This window comes from Musa acuminata, chromosome BXJ3-9, assembly GCF_036884655.1.
Source record: "Musa acuminata AAA Group cultivar baxijiao chromosome BXJ3-9, Cavendish_Baxijiao_AAA, whole genome shotgun sequence".
Classification (NCBI taxonomy): Eukaryota; Viridiplantae; Streptophyta; class Magnoliopsida; order Zingiberales; family Musaceae; genus Musa; species Musa acuminata.
Window position 1 is genome coordinate 48220326 of NC_088357.1, and position 17439 is coordinate 48237764.

General features: G+C 38.7%; 2 protein-coding genes across 3 annotated transcripts; one reads left to right on the plus strand and one right to left on the minus strand.

Annotated features, from left to right (window-relative positions):
* Positions 1–228: 228 nt before the first annotated feature.
* LOC135649819 (ribonuclease J-like) lies at positions 229–6941 on the plus strand. Of its 2 annotated transcripts, XM_065168668.1 has the most exons (11): positions 229–359; positions 474–554; positions 728–793; positions 929–1021; positions 1240–1365; positions 1508–1621; positions 4090–4185; positions 4257–4354; positions 5162–5649; positions 5924–6360; positions 6577–6941. In XM_065168668.1, exons 1-11 carry the CDS (start codon positions 357–359, stop codon positions 6667–6669), a joined length of 1695 nt encoding a protein of 564 aa, XP_065024740.1. In that variant the 5' UTR covers positions 229–356; the 3' UTR covers positions 6670–6941. The 2 variants fall into 2 exon arrangements, with proteins under 2 accessions (XP_065024740.1, XP_065024741.1); XM_065168669.1 differs by lacking the exon at positions 229–359 and having other exon boundaries at positions 480–554; positions 933–1021.
* A 321-nt stretch (positions 6942–7262) lies between these two features.
* LOC135649821 (uncharacterized) lies at positions 7263–15454 on the minus strand. The gene is made up of 15 exons (XM_065168671.1): positions 15289–15454; positions 14108–14294; positions 13895–14006; positions 13662–13805; positions 11948–12052; positions 10258–10341; positions 8767–8882; positions 8570–8671; positions 8387–8500; positions 8195–8251; positions 8051–8117; positions 7918–7971; positions 7752–7826; positions 7607–7642; positions 7263–7486 (listed from the first exon to the last, which is right to left on the minus strand). Exons 2-15 carry the CDS (start codon positions 14134–14136, stop codon positions 7373–7375), a joined length of 1209 nt encoding a protein of 402 aa, XP_065024743.1. The 5' UTR covers positions 14137–14294; positions 15289–15454; the 3' UTR covers positions 7263–7372.
* Between the last annotated feature and the right edge of the window lie 1985 nt (positions 15455–17439).

Sequence of the window (17439 nt, forward strand, 5' to 3'; positions counted from 1 at the left end):
ATATATATATAGAACATACGAAGTTTAATCGCCAAATTTAAGTTGAAATTAAGGGATATTCTGTTAATGTTCTTTGCAGAAAGTTAACAAAACGACATTAATTCGTTAACACGCCTTGTCTTGTAGGCATTGCAACAGTGTGTGTGAAACTTTGAAATCATGAAACCATCAAGAAAAGGAGTTTTCTCGCTCAAAAGAAGGGCAAGAAAAGAAGATCTGTCAGTGAAGCAGCTGTAGCAGATGCATTACTGCGACGCATTTCAGAGGCAAAAGGAAGGGTTATAACTACACAATTTGCTTCTAACATACATCGTCTTGGAAGTGTCAAAGCTGCTGCTGATTTAACTGGACGAAAAATGGTAAGCTGCTTCAAATTCTTTAGCTCTTTTGATTGTTTTCCTGATAGACAATGTTCTCTGACTACATGGTACACAATCATTTTGGATACTTTGAGAGTTATGATTAATCAACAGGTATTAGTTGGTATGTCTCTGAGAACTTATTTAGATGCCGCTTTCAAGGATGGAAAGGCTCCAATTGATCCTTCCATTTTGGTAAGGAAAATGTTATTAGCATGTCTTAACTTTTTCAATTTTCTTATTCCATGTTCTGAAAGAGGTCAAAAAATGAGAACTCAAGAGGATACATTTTTCTCATCTTTTCTTTCTATATGGCTATTTTTTGTGTAATATATTCTCTGCTTAACAATGTGGCAAACTTTTTGTAGGTGAAAGTAGAGGATATTGATGCTTATGCCCCAAAAGATTTGTTGATTGTGACAACTGGTTCTCAAGTAAGATGTTCTTGCTGTCTATCTGGGGACATGAAATTTTGTGTGATGCTGTCACAACAATATAATTAAATGTATTGTCCACAAAGATCATCACAAATTTACAATAGCATGCAAATGCGTTGATCATTGTGTCAGGCAGAACCAAGAGCTGCATTAAATCTTGCATCCTTTGGTAGCAGCCATTCTCTAAAACTGGGAAAAGATGATGTTGTTTTGTATTCTGCTAAGGTAATAATCAATTTCTTGGATACTACCATGCCTTTTGTTTCCATATTTTTGGTCATTGTCTTCTTGCACTTGGAAACTCCAATTTTATACTTTATTGTTTTGTTCTTATCTGTTTCCCAAATTGCCTTGCTGCCTGATTTTTAACAGCATTATATTTGTGACATAATGTCATTGTTTATGGTTTTATTAATAGATTGGACATGGTTTTCTTGTTATAGGTAATTCCTGGAAATGAGACTCGAGTGATGAAGATGCTAAACCGCATATCAGACCTTGGTCCAACGATCATAATGGGCAAAAATGCTGGATTGCATACATCTGGCCATGCTTACCGTGGAGAATTGGTATCTGCATTATTTTTCTTTCTTTGACACTTATTTGTAACTTTTCATATTATTTAGGTTGGACTGTTATTCAGCCTTCCACGTAAATGTTCAACTTACAAGATGAATCTAAACAGAAATGTAATCTTATTAAATTTTGTAGGAGGAAGTTCTTAAAATTGTGAAACCTCAACATTTTCTACCCATTCATGGGGAACTGTTGTTTTTGAAAGAGCATGAATTACTTGGAAGATCCACTGGGATACGGCATACTGCTGTAAGTCATTTATTACTTGAATGATTTGACCAAGAATCTGTGCCTTAGATCATCATTATTTCTACTATTTTCTTCACTAGTTAAATATTTCGTAGAACATGTAGTTGTTAGTGTGGTTTGGTTATGATTTTTGTCACTTGGAAAAAAAAATTAATGCCCTATTTCCAGCCTGAACATGTATGTTGATAGTTATTTGTCATTTTGAATTTTTTTATTTAATTTGTGTTATCTGTTCAATGTTCAAACTTCAAATTATATGTTTTCCTGGCAGTCTCAATGTAAAATTGTCTAGCCTGGAAGATAACAAATTTTGTACACAATCAGCTACCAGCAGAGATATTAAAATTGTGGTGGATTCTCTAAAATTTCCCTACACAAATCAGTGATTTAAAAAGCGCTAGGTGCCAAAAGGCACTAAGGTTCAAAAACGTCTGAGGCGCTAGGCGCTCGCCCGAGCGAAGCGAGACGCTAAAATATAAAAATATATAATATAATTAATAAATATAATTATTTAAAATTTTAAATAAAAATATGTTATTAAATTAAGAAAATCTATTAACAGTATCGAAAAGTAATCATTTCAAATAAACTTAATATTAACAGTATACTGTATACTGAGCCTGCTGACTGAGAAACAAGGAAGCAGCGGCAGCAGCGGGAAAGGGAGCGGGAGTGACGAGCAGCGGGAGGCGCGAGCGGCGACAGCGACAGCGACAGCGTTTGCGAGCAGCGATAGCGGCGAGCAGCGGGAGCAGGAGTGGCGAGCAGCGAGAGGCGCGAGCGGCGACAGAGGCAGCGTTTGCGAGCAGCGACAGCGGGAGAAGGAGCGACGAGCAGCGGGAGGCGCGAGCGGCGACAGAGGCAGCGTTTGCGAGCAGCGACAGCGTTTGCAAGCAGCGACAGCAGCGAGATCGGGAGTGGCAGCGGCTGCGGGTTAGGGTTGGGTAAGGGTTATATCGATTTAGTTGGTTTAATTGAACCAACTAACCAACCGAACCAGGACCGAAGCAGACCTAAAATCCTGGTTCGGTCGCCTTAGTTTACCCAGGCGCTCGCCCGAAGCATCCGGCGCTTGGGCTCGGGCGAGCGCCCAGGCGGCGCCTGTTTGAAGCGCGCCGCATGGGAGATTAGCGAGGCGCTCGAGCCTCGCCTCGCCTCGCCCGAGCGCCTAGGCGAGCGCCCGAGCGCCTTTTTCAATCACTGGCACGAATCCAATTTTTCATATTACTTAGTCATTTAGGTGTTTCTTTTCATGTCAACTAGTTAAATTGCTGACATGATTCCAAGATCATTAGTTCCAATCAAAATAGATGTCAGCTCGGTTGCACATTGTGGAGTATCTAAAACATGGTAACGTCTCTATTTTGCATAGCAAAGAACTGACTACTAGCTCACACAAATTTACATTTTGGGTAGCCAATGGCTAAAGATTATTTTATTAATCCAACAATTAAATTTGTTTGTTTTAAGTGAGTGATGCATGGTACCTATCTCTGCCCATAACTTATGTCTGTTGGGTGGGGCAATGGAATCAAATCTTGAACATATTGGTCAATATGGACTAACATATATCAGTTTGATGGCCAACCAGTACATGGACCAAGCAAATTGCACTCTGTTTCAATATGAGCACACTGCCCTGTAATCTTATTGGTACTGAGCTGTACCAGTCAGAAAGCCTGCCATATGCTACCTTTATCTGATCATATAACCCCAAATACAAACCTCAAATAGTCATCTTTCTTGATTCTTTTGTTGCCTATCCTCTTCTTCACTGCTGCCGTTGCTATCAATGTCGGTATGTAAATCCTCGTGCCTTTACTGCCTTCCCTCCATTACTGTACTGACCCATACCAACCTAGTCAACTTGGTATTGTGCAGGATTGTTAGAAGGCAATGTAGTTCCCTTTGTTTTCCAGGTTGAGATTAATCTTGTTATAACTTGCCACAATTTACAGAAAGACCATCTCTAATTTAATGTTTCAGAGCCGTCTAGATTTGTGCTGATGTTCAAGGTCTGTTGTGGGGAGCCATTTTATCATACTTAATTTTGGAAATTACAGGCCATTTCTCTGCTTATATCATTTGAAGGTTTCTATTTGATAGAGTTTTTTAGTAACTCAGATTTCTTGCACATAAAGTAATCATTAGGTTTTGGTTTATGGTGAAGGGGAAAAGTTGAGATGGTGAGAGGGTTGGTGTTTAGATTCTATGGGCAATTATTCTGGATCAAGTTTTGTAAACCATAGCAAATAGTTATGTATTAACATGTAAATTTATTGGATCAGATAAGGACAATAAAAAAAAGAGGGCAAGTCTGTTTAAGATGGAAAAAGGTGTGGGTGGGTCTCATTCAAGATGAAATACACCAAGATTTTCTTTATCACATATACAATTGTGCTTTTGTGTTATTTTATCACGTAAGCTTGGCGTGAACCTTATGCATTAGCAGTTCTTTTTGATTGCAGGTAATAAAGAACGGAGAGATGCTTGGTGTTTCACATCTCCGGAACAGGAGAGTTCTGTCCAATGGGTTTTCTTCACTAGGAAAGGAGGCATTAGAGGTTTGATTGTCAATTGTTCTTTGCTGTTTTGTGATGTTGATTCGTTTGTAACACATAATCATCCATGGCAGTTGATGTATAGTGATGGTGATAAAGCATTTGGAACGTCAGCTGAACTTTGTATTGATGAGAGGTTAAGAATTGCATCTGATGGTATTATAGTTGTCAGGTACTGGATATATTTTGAATTTTAACACATTATTTTAGATATTTTTTAACCAAGTCTGTTTTTACAGATGAAAATAGATATTATTGGTTTAGTTACTGTGATATTTGATAGTATAAGACTGTTAAATATGCATATTCTGACATATTCATTCAAATTCCTTAAAGAATATAAATTTGTTGTCTGTAAAGTTTATACACTGCAGGGTACTATCTGATGCCACATTTTCTTGGAGATTCTAGATTTCATTGGTTTAAATAGAAAACTGGACTTCATTTTCACTTTATAGTTTTTGTTCTATTTATAGTGAAGCTTATTCATTTCCACTGTAAAAAGTTGTGTATTGTACACATTAGTGGACAGAGTCCATATCGACCATGTTCTTGCATTCCCATGAGAATAGAAAGGTAAAGCAATACTTATATTCTAGATCTCCAGCTGTTCATTCTTTCTTTTTCTTATTTGGTTTCATGTATATGATTCTATCTACAGCAACATGATGGATCAGGAAAGAAACATCTTGTGTTGTAAATTAGAATATGTAACAATATGTTTGTTTCATTGCCTTTCATTGTTCGATCTATGGTCATTCCATTCTTCTGTTTTGATTTAAATTTCATGCATTTCAAGTTCTCTTTAATTGAGAATTGATGTGTCGCAACCATGTCTGAACAATCAAGTTTAAGATATTATTTTATTTCTGTTGTCTTCTATGCTGAACGATCTTTTATATTCTTTTTATCGAGTAATAATTATTCAGAACTGTTAAGGATAATAATTCTCAACGATTGCTTATTCTTATTTTACCAGCATGGAGATTTTGCGCCCTCAAGCTGTAAATGGTTCATCACAAGCATGTTTAAAAGGAAAAATAAGAATCACCACGCGTTGTTTATGGCTAGATAGAGGAAAGCTTCTGGATGCTCTGTATAAAGCTGCACACGCTGCACTCTCAAGCTGTCCTGTGAATTGTCCGCTGGCTCACATGGAACGAATCGTATCTGAAGTATTAAGGAAGATCGTTAGGAAATACAGCAGCAAAAGGCCTGATGTCATTGCAATTGCAGTGGAGAACACCACTGGAGTTGTAACTGAAGAATTGAAGACTCGATTATCTGGAAAATCTCGTGGTAGTTTTGGGCTCTCTGCTGCTGCTCAGGCATTCAATATGCGTGCAACAAAGCATTCAAGTAGACAGTTCAATGAATATAGTGATTCTTTGCCTTCAAGCAGGCAGCTTGATGAAGTTGGGGATTCTGCCATCGATGTGAACAACATAGAAATGGACTCTTCTGAAGGTACCATTTGCTCATAGACTAGTAATCTGGCTTTTTTTGCTGTGGATAAGAATAGTAAGGAGATTATGGAGGAGAAATGTATTGTTTCTTTAATAAGTAGCTCTTAGTTGTTTAGGAATATATAATATTCTTTTAGCAGCTTTAGTTAATAGCTTAGTCAGTAGATTTACTGCTTGATATATGGGCTTATGTTGTTCTTATCCATGTCATCCATAAATTTTATGTTTGTTGTATACCTTAGACTTCTGACACTATTTGATCTCTGTTTTTGTAGGCGAGAGTTTTGATGCTGATCAAACGATGCCTGAGGTTGCAACTAAAAACTCTGACCAAGATGAATTATCTTCTCATGCATCCCAAGAACCAGATGATATTGTTGAACTTGTCAAAGCATCTTCTTCTGTCCAACAGACAACAGCTAGTGACTGTGGTTTGGAAGAGAATATGGGTGTTGATAAAAACGGAACACCTGGCAGCAAGGGGCCTAACAGATTGTTAAATGCTAAGAAATCTGCAAAGCGTAATAAGTGGAAGCCTGAGGAGGTGCAAAGACTGATAATATTACGTGCTGGATTGGATAGCAAATTCCGGAGTGCTAAAGCGAGAATGGTTCTCTGGGAAGAGATATCAACTGATATGTTAAACGATGGAATAAATCGTAGTCCCGCACAATGCAAGTCTCTCTGGGCATCACTGGTTCAGAAATATGAGGTATCTTTTCTGTTTACGCCTTCAATTCTCTGCTACTTAGGGCTACTTCAGTGGCACATTTTTTATTTTCGAATTATTTATTCTGGTTAGTTCTTGAAAGGGAAATGCTGCGAAAAATGTATACATTTGTTATAGGGGTTGTCTTCTTTTTTTAATCGAAAAATGTATAAATTATAGTATAAATTTATTGCTCATATTACATTTTTCGTATGGCAGGAAAGTAGAAGAAATGAGAAAAGTAGAAAAACCTGGCCCCACTTTGCTGCCATGGATGAAGTTTTGTCCGCTGGTGACCAGGCAATGAAATGAACAGCTGAGTGGCTTATTATGTTGCACGGAACACCCGATGTGGCAGAGAAGCACCTTTTGATTGATTCGTAATGCCATATCATCATCACCAGAGGCTGTCTGTCGAGAGCAATCTTTTTTATCACGAGAGCACAGTGCGGAAATTTTGGTGGTGTGGATTGTTCGGAGGGTGTGATGAAGCTATTAGCTCTATGGACAATGCTAGGCAGGTTTTGTTCGAATGGAATGGCTATGTATGCTCCATTAAATATTAAAAATTTCCTTCTTTTTTTTATCTTAGCACTTTAACAAAGGATGTGACATTGATTGCTTTTAAAGATCATTCGCCTCGACATTGAAAAGTGGTGGCGATGGTTTCGATATTGAAAAGTGCTCATGAATACGCCGTAAGGAAGCAGAAGAAGACCTCAAAGGGCTGCGCTGCATGTCCAATATAATGGGATTCCGACGCTTTCTAACCGAACTAGCATATGTTCTTTTCCAGTGTACCTGAAGCGTCTCCTGTGCTCTCTGTTTTATCTTGGAGGATTTCCGTAAGGCATCCATCCTGTCAAACCTTGTCATAAAAGATTAAAAAGAATATACTGGAACTGTGGAGTGAAAACGCAAGGATCAATAATATATCAATATAGAGCCACAGATCTCTCTATATACACGCAATAACCAACCGATGAATGAAGGGAAAAAGAAATAATACATGAATTTAAACGCCTGTTGAGTTCAGGGGGCTGATCCCTTTTGAAAGATAATATGCCTTCTCAGCTTCCGACAATCGCTTCCGAAATATCCCCCACTCTTTTTTGCACCTCTCTCTGACCTGTAAAAAATCAGGAGATGTTTGGAGCATTAGGAGGGCACAATAAATCCAACAGCAATCCAACAAGCACGAGCGAGAGAGAGAGAGAGAGAGAGAGAGAGAGAGAGAGAAGCCACTTACCCCTTCCCATGGTGCCTTGCCGTTATCTGACTGGCCCTGCCAAGTAGAAAGAGAATGTCAAAGGAGGAGGCCTATATGACGAACAATCACAGAAGCTCTCACAAGACACTCAGCCATAGCAACACACTTTGGGTTGTCCTCGTACCTGGTTTCCAAGCGAAGGAACCACCTGATGAATGATCCACTGTGAATCTACGACTCCAATTTTCTCATGAGCCGGCTATGTAGAGAGATACAAAGATCAACATAGTCAGATATAATTAATTACAGCCAAAAGAGCAATGACAAAGTCAGTCAATTCTGCATTGTACCTCTACGCATTTTCTTAGAGCAAAGTCGAGGCCCCATCCATGGACCAAGTCATTCTGCATCAGTAATGCGACTTGAGGAATAGCAAACAGAGGTAGGCGTACACAGCACCGAAACAATGAAGATCCACCCTACCTGAATCATGTGCCATACACAACGCCATGCATCCCTAGAGAACACAGTTGCCATTATCTCGACGAACCTGTTAGCAGACAGTATTTAGTTTTGACGTTAAGACGAGAAATGCAGGCAGGGCAAAAATTAGTAATGCATGCATACGCTGCACATGGGGGCAGATGGGGGTCGGCACACCAGCCTGGTTTTTCCTCTGTTTCCCTATGACGAAAACAGACCATGCGTCAGTTACCCTGGTATAAAGGCAACTTAAAAAATAAATTCGGACCAGATATCAGACAACAATCTTGTAAACATTTATTCCCAGGCAAAAAAAAAAAGATTTAGAAAGCTCACTTGTGGACTTCACGGTCACCTCTCCTTTTTGTCATTTGCCATGTTAACCCTTTGTCAGGCTCTAATCCAGGCTGTGAAATCTCCAGTCCATGCTTCTTTACTAATCTGATATACCTAAGATATGAAAGTTTATTACGTTAGGCCTTTTTAAAGGATTTCTTGCTTAACAAATTCATCACTTACTCTTCGGCATCAAAATGCTGAACTCCTAGGTCCTCATCCCAAATGAATATGTACTCGTATGGGGCCACAATGTCAGGGTGCAAAAACCTTTTGGCATACCACCTTACATGAAGTAACAAAATTAGACACTTCTAAGTTTTGACCATGTCACGTAGAGTAAACACATAAAGACCACACAACTAGCAAGAGATGATCACCATTTAGTTTGCTTCCTGGTGCTCACATGAATAGCTCGTTTTGACCACTCAAATTCATCCCATTCAGAAGTTCGACCATCATAATGAAATAATAGTATTGCGAAATTTTCAGAGAACTGTAGGATAGATTCTCACAATCAAACAACTACAGCAAAAAATTCTTCAAGTAACAGTTAAATATATAAGGTTTAACTTGTTATCATAGACAAACTAAATAAAAGTATAATTACAGTCTACAAAGCCAATTTCCTTGCTCCAGTGTTCAAACTCCAGAAGCAAAATAACAAAAAGTCAGTGTCTGTTCGAGTTAAGAAACCATACAAGAAACTGCTTCAACAGCTACTTAGCAGTGTCAGAACCAACTTAGGGAGAGAGTAAATCCCTTCTTCATTCAATCATATCAAAAAGAAATAGTTAATTGAGCTGCATAATTCAATATGTGGCATGATGCAACATATTGAAGCAACTATGCCCAACCCATGAAACATGAAGAAAGCTACGCGGCATTAAGCAGCATCAACACTACTACCATGACTCAATGTTTCACATATTATGCAACCGTGGTAAAAAAAAAGGGGTGGGGCGAGTTTGTAGTTTATGTCAAGATGTTGTGGTTTCACAAAGGCTACGTAGAAGTGCTCTACTTCAAGTCCATACCCATCCCTCTTCCTTGAACCAGTTTTTTGGGAGCTACAAAACGTGTAGGTGGGAGTTGAGCTTGTCTGGGTTATTTTTAACCGTCCAAAGCCTAAGTACCATGATTACTAAAAGCTACATTTGACAACCTATGCCCAGAACATTGACCTGGGAAGGTGAAATGGATGTACAATTTGACTTGCATGGATCCAATTGGGAAGCCAGAACCAGTTCATTCTTTATTTTATATATGGAAAGTGAACAACTAGTAGCTCAACCTTAACGAAGCCAGTAAAACAAGATCCACAATAAGTTAAAAAGACAATCAATTAAACCTCCTGTATCTGTTCGCTAAGCAGATAAGCCAGAGATAATGATCAGAAAAACAAGCTTATAGCACAAAAACACATTGCAATCAGCAACTATTCTTGCACCATATTATAATTATAATCGAAGGTTCTGAGACCTCCATACATGCAGCTCCACTGCTTCCAAAATGAGCACGAAGATATAAATTGAATTCAATAAAAAAAAGAGTTGGCAATCAATCTGAGAGGGAAAATAAAAATGAAAAAACTGGAAAACAGGTAAACTAGTGATCAATCTTTAAACATGAACTTCAAATTCAAAGTGGAAAAGGAAAACAAATTGTATTGGACTTCTTCAAACCAAATGATGTGGCGGAATAGAATTTACAAACTACACGTCCATTAGTGAAATTCAAAAAAATCAGAAACAGGAAGTTATCATATATATTTGATTTAAGTTTCTGTATAGTAACAACAAAAATATTAGAAAACATGTACCAGTTGAGAATCCTTTTCTCTAGAACTCGGTTAACAGCTGAGTACTCACCTTTTTAACAGCAGCATCAATGTTCTTTTTCTGGTCATATCCAACAGTGAATGTCACAAGATATTTCTGCCGGGTGATTAGATCCTGCATCATTCAATTTAAACAATAGAGGCAACAACTTTAGGTAAGACAGAAATACACGTGGCCACAACATGAAGACAGGTTCCAGAAAATTGTTAAATCACAATTGAAAGCAAGCATATCCATATTAGAGAAAATGTTGACCGATATAGAATCGGATAAAGCTAGAGTCAAGACTAGCAGAATACCCATTTTGTAACAATCCCATGCAGCATTGAACTTCAAAGCTACACACTAAGAGCAATCTAGTCTAAACCCAATATATGAAGTTTAAGAGGAAAAGAGCATCCTATGATTTCTGAAAAGCTTGCTTAAATCTGGTTTATGACCAAATGGTGAATATTAAAAACAAACATAAAACACATAACAACTAGATCTAATTATTCAGCTTCTAGTTAAGTTGGAACTCTTTTCTATGTTGATAGCACGGGTTACAATCTGAGTCCAGGGGCCAGCTGCTGGACCAGCATGGTATTAGTATGGGGAAGAATACTGATGCTACGAATCAGTACCAGTTGATACCACCCAGATGTGAGAGTGAGAGTGAGAGTGAGAGTGAGTGAGAGAGAGAGAGAGAGAGAGAGAGAGAGAGAATCTGTGAGCTCAGTAAAATAAGCTTACAGAATGGTATATCCTATACTGCACTGAACCAGACTAAATCACTTGGTACATGTCTCGGTTGTCAAACTGACAAGTACCAGCCATAAGGGTGGTATTTTAAACCATGTTGATGAGTCTGGCAATAAAATATAACATATACCAAATTGAAGAACATCTGTTCAGATCATACTAGCAATTTGTTCTCATAATTGCTTAACTCAACATACGCTTCCCACTAGATTATCATACAAGATGACACACATGAAGGTTCACATTGGTTCATAACTCAAGCTTCTATATGTATATTAATGTACAAAGAAACAATCTTCACATTCAGTAGAGCTGTATAAACTTTAATTTCACAAAAAACTTGGCCAAGCTTAGAGAGCTGTCATGGCATGAAGCCACCGCTGTGTCACGAACTTAGCTAGAATTGCCTATCTCATGAGGTACCCTTGGACTAGCATGGGCAAGAATCCATGATATGATACCTTCATAAAGCATGGGGCAAAACATGACGGCATGGGAGCCAGGCAAACCCATGGCTGCATCAATTGCTTTTCACCATATGTCAACTTCAATATTCATTTCACATCAAGACTAAGAACATAAATTCATAAAAAAATGTTTCTTAGAAGAATCACGCCCAGGTTTGAGCTTTGATGATCTAAAAAACAATAATATACTGACTGCAAAAATTTGACTACAATATTCTTGCATAATTGGTTAAAGGGTCCGTTTTTAGTGTCTGAATGAAATAATATATATGGCATCTCACAGTGCATATTTATTGTCATGCTTAGAATCTAGCAATCATGTGGAAATTTTTTGTGCGTGTATATTCCACATATATGCAGTCTAATTGGAAATTCAATATGGTTATAACAATCAAAAAATAAGTCATGACATAATTCAAGAATATTATTGCCAAAAGAATACATCAACTATCAAGAAATACATCATTAGATTAAAAAAATGTCTTGAGAAAAATTCATCGAGAGCTACCTACCTCATCTGGGTTACCCCATAATCTGCGCAAATAAAAATCTGATTCTGGCACAATGATGCCAGGTGGTAGTCTTTCTGCACCTCTGGGATTTGTAGGAACATAAATCTGCAAGACAGTCAGTATAAAGAATCAAAATTCCAGTAAATCCTTTAACTAGAGTTGACATGAACCATTGTCCCATATCGTAGGGGATTTCACTTCGAAAAGAAAAAGTTCATCCCAACAAAATTCAAGTCCAATCTGTAACCAAATGTTGCATATATTGTTTGTGCATTATCAAGTAAAAAATATATAAGAAGAGATACATGTGCATATTTCCAAGAGACACAATCTCCAGTACCATATCTGTACTGATCCAGGACTGCACCAATACAGGTTCGAGCTATACCGGCGTATCGTGTGTCAGTACATTGGTACATACCAACTTCCAGAAAAAACCTGAAAAGATGTTGAAAAATCTTTAAACTTTATTGCCGGTGAAAGCCCTGTTTTGGACACTAGGAGGTACAAGCCCTATATTGGACACAGGGAGGTACAAGCCCTATGCTGGACATAACGTCAGGTTCACCCTAGTCTGCATGCCGATAGGCTATCGGGCTGGTAAATACTGACTGTACCAATAGGTGGTATTGTAAATATTGTAGATTGCATAATCACAAATATGCCCAGTTTACCCTGGTCCGTGCACTGGTAGGCAGTCAGATCAGTAAATACCATCCATACCAATGGGCAGTATTGCAAATCCTGTAAATTACATAATCAGATACCTACGTGTTGCATGTATCGACAAAAATATATACTACAATAGATAAGATATTCCATGGAAGTAGATTTAGTATATATATACATTCAGATATATATACACTAGTTTGCACAAAAAATAAAGTATTTTCATCATGTCGAGAAAGGACTTTCCAAGAGAAGAGGGGTTTGGATAACTTAAAAATTAATATAAAATATAAATGCAAAATGGATGGCACTATCAGCCATGCATTCCCATGTTTGTTGAATTATAAGTTTCTGACATCATATTCTCAAATTTTCTCCGGCTATTATTGAAGTTTATATTTGTATATTTAATTTTAGTTCTAGTTATACTAAAAACTCTTGTTTCTAAGAATTATCTTGATAGTTTATGTTTAAAATTAAACTCCCAGTTCCTCTCATAAACTAAAACAACATCTTCAACAGAAAAACATGCACCAAAGAAATATCTTCAATATACCTAAACTTTAGTTTGCTAGTAAAATATACAGATAGTATTAGGAGTGAAAAATTGATTTCCTCATGTTATTCATATTATTTACAGATTATATAAAGTTATCAACTCTCATCTCTCCAATCCCAACAACTCCAGCTAATATAACATTAGAGAAAATTAACTCAACATAAATGTACAGCCAGAAAAGTAATCCAGTTTCTTTCATTCACATGATGGAAAAATTTTATGAGACTACAATAGCACCATCTGGTCACATCGACAGTTAGATCCTTTTAATCATTCAAACTCCTCATATTACAGATGATCTTCTCCAACGTAACTATAATTAAAATAGAATACCAAATTCACAAGCCATTTCATTTTTTGCTCTGCATCCCAGATTGTGTTGTCCAAGGACTTCACAATAAAAGTGAATATAAAAAGCAAGTACAACAAACCATGAGATAAGCAAAAAACAATTAGCTGGAGCCAACAGCTAGAGAAGCAAAGCACCTTTAAAGTATCAGTTGTGTTTGAAGTAGCGTTATTTCTATTTTGAATATTAGCTGAGGTCCAAGCATGGTTCAATAAGGTTTGGGTAGTGATGCCTGAATTCCTGTCTTCAATGTATGATATAATACTGGAAGGAAAGTGAAGCTGCAAAATTTAGCAAGTAAAATTATCATTTCTTCTGGGAGCATTAGTTTTGAATATCAGAAAAAGAAAGTAGCAACAAAATCATTAACCTTGGTTATGCTGACTGTGGGAAAGGAAATGCCTATCAAGTAACCTAACACAATTCCAATGACTGTTGAAATAATAAGCCTCATGTTCTCATTTGATTTTCTGGGAAGGGCACTGCAAGTCACAAAGTAACATACATCAGATTATGTCAAGCATAAATACAGTTCTTCAGTGCAAAAGCTGCATAATCTAAAATGATTTAATAGCTTAGGTACCTGCGACCACCAGTTCCAAATTTTGCCATGTCTTCCAACTTTAGAATTGAGAAGCCAGAGCAATATTTCTAAACAAAAGCAGCTTCACATTGTTCGGGAGGTTCATAATTATTGTTAAATTATGAAAGAGATGATGGCATCACCACAATTTAAATATGAAGAACAGAAGTCAGAAGCACCATAAAACCTGGTTTGAGAAAAGGTGCCAACGAATTAACATACTGCACAGGCATCACAATCCAAGGATGCAAGGAACCACTAGAAATAATTTAATTATCCGGAAAAAAGTTAGATCTGGAAAAACTTGTAACCAAGTCTGCAAGCAATAAACACTTTGACCAGAATGAAAATTAAATATGCTGGAAATTGAACTGAAGTTTAATTCTATCAGAATGTCTTTAGAATAGTAGTGACATCTGGAGACCTTGACCACTATTTATAAAAAACCAACACCAAGTACAACTGCCAAAAAAAATCCAAAAATATGGAAGAAAAAGCATTCATGATCACAAGAATAACACCAGTCCATAAAGTAACTCAAAAGTTTCAATAAGAAAACATTCAAACCCCATGCATCATCAGTCTATATAGCTGAAATTTTGTAAAACTTAGCCTCGCAAAGAAGGAGAGAAATAAAATTAAAACTAAAATAAGATTATAAAAGACTGTATATGCAGCTGCAACAGGTCTTACACCGCAAGAAGTGATTTCCAATAGTTTGTAAGGAGACCTGGCAGCATGTCTTAACGGTCTGAAAAGATCATTTGGATAGCCATTTGAGCCCTAGAAATGGGTGACCTAGGCACAGGGAGTTGATGGGTAAGATCTTTAGAAGAGACTTGAAATCTACATTTCCCCATTTCAACCTCCATGCTGTCCTCCCTCAGTAGCCCATACACCCAGCAAAGAAGGAAAGGAACTCAAGAATGGACCTTTCAACTCCGATGGCCACCAAATCGTCTTTCAAACAGTGAACATTTAGAGAGCATCGAACCAAACTAGTCACATGTAACAGATAAACAAATCGAAACCATCACCGCTAAACATCTTAAACGTATAATGAATCATCGTTTCTCCTCGCGTCAGACCACAGCAAAATCTCCCATGAAAGCAGGAAAACACAAGCAAAATCATGCAATTCCTTGAAGAAAAGTAGGAAGTAGGAGGCGAAAAGAAATCACCTGGACGGGATCAAGAAGATCTGAGACCCACGGATCGATCGGAGAAGCAGCAGGCGTCCCCCTCTCGCCTGTATCTCGAATCCACCGCCTTCGGCTCGATCTCCAGATATGATTCGTATTTGGGATATCAACGGGGTCGGTTGATCCAATCGTCGACCGACGATAAATAGAAGAGACCAATGGAAGGGCGAGAAGGACATCAAAGAACACGAAAGAACAGCGAGATCATTAACTTTATAGGTTTAACGCGACACCTTCCCATACCTTTCGTTCTATTGGAGTAATTATCGGACCCTCAAGGTGGGTCCAAGCAAGATTCCTCAGGTAACCTTCTCGGGTACGAACACACAAGTTTCTAGAAATAATTGCTCCGAGTTTTAACTACCATTTACGGCTAATTCGGAAGAACAGCAAAACTTCTTTTACCTACTAATAAGTTCCCTCGATCACCCATGACTTTTGGTTGGACTTTAGATGGGACCCATATATTTTTATCCAATGCGAAAGCAGGTAGGTGTCGGAGGACATGTACTCTTTGTTCCGCAAAGGGGATTGCTAGAGGTGTAATTGGGGCGGGAGGGTTTAAGCCGGTTCGGAATCAGTAGACCGAAATCTACCTAACGGTTCAAGTTTTAAAACATGGACCCACCCCATTCAAAACGATTGCGACTGAAGGCGTGTTCGGTGGGTTAGGGCACGATAAAAGACGATGACGAGCACAATTCGGTTCACTCGCGTCTCCGATACGAAACGAACCACACAATTTGACACAATCAATTTGGTGATGGCTTAGGTTTATCTCTCTGAACCGATCCTGGTTCGACTCGAACCGGATGTGAACCGGTAACCGGCGCACCGCCTCCAACGGTACAAAGGAAATGCGTCAGACACCGCAGGTCAGCCATCGCCGCCAATGCCACGCCGTTGGCGGCCACCCCGTTCTGCCAAGCCTAGGCCACCTACGAATCGAGACCACGTCTACACTCTTCAGCATCGACTCCGCCCTCCGCTGGTGGTGGAGGTCCGGCTGCAGGTAGCTAAAGGATACATCCATTACGTTATGGTTGGGGTTGGAGAAGTCGGCCAGAATAGTAATGCCGGCATCGAGAAGGGTGCCTTCGTCGAGGAAGACGAGGTAGACGATCAGCATGCTGCTACGGACCGTGTGATGGGGGTGGGTGTGCCGGTGGGCTTGTGGGGCGGCTCCCAGTCGGTCGCTGGTGGCGGAGTTCCTCTGCTCGTCTCTCTCGGAATGGTATTGCAGATAAGAATGGGGAAACACCGCAAGATAAGTAGAAACTCTTCCGTTTTTATGGATTCATACATGCTGTTTAGGTGTGGAATGGCTGCTTCTTCGATTGCGGGCATCAGATCCCGCAAGAGTATACCAACTCCTCGCCCTCAACCCATTGCAAAGAGATTTGCATATGCATCGTCTCAATAGTATTTCAACACCATGCATCTCATCGGATAAGCCCAAGTCATAGATTAGCACTGCGGATTAGACACTGCACTTATTTTATGTCTGCTGCGCTCCACCTCCCACCGCCTAACGCACGAACTAATGGACATGTAGACTGGCTTTCCATTTGTTTAACTCCATGACAAAGGTGATGGAACAGTAGCAAAGATCCCAACCTAGTGTCTAGATTTGACAATAGGAAACCTTAAATTACAGCACTCTTGGGTTTCCGTGTGCCACGCCGGGACGTAGAATAGTGTGCACCAACACAAAGATACTTTGATTGCATGCTGGCCTCAAGAGGGTCTCTTTCTCCGAAGCAATCAGTTTATGGATTGCACATGTCATGACAGTCTTTTGAGTGTTGTTATTTATCAGACATGATGGCTGTGAGAGCTGCTGAGCTTTGAGGTATCTCCACAATTTACTTTGCAGATTCTACAACTGCACTGAGAACCATGAACCGAATAAGCTAACAGAGGAAATGTGAGAAGAGGGGAAAGCATGAGAACCTGTCAAAAGCAGAGCTGTGACAACTTGGTTATCATCATCTTCTTCCTTGAGAAATGTTTCCTTTTGATTTGTTGGACACTTGGATTCTGCACTAATTCTTATTTTGCCAATTCTTTTGTCTTGCTTGCACTTCCTCTGGGAAAAATTAAATTCTTGTTTACCCTTACAATTATCTC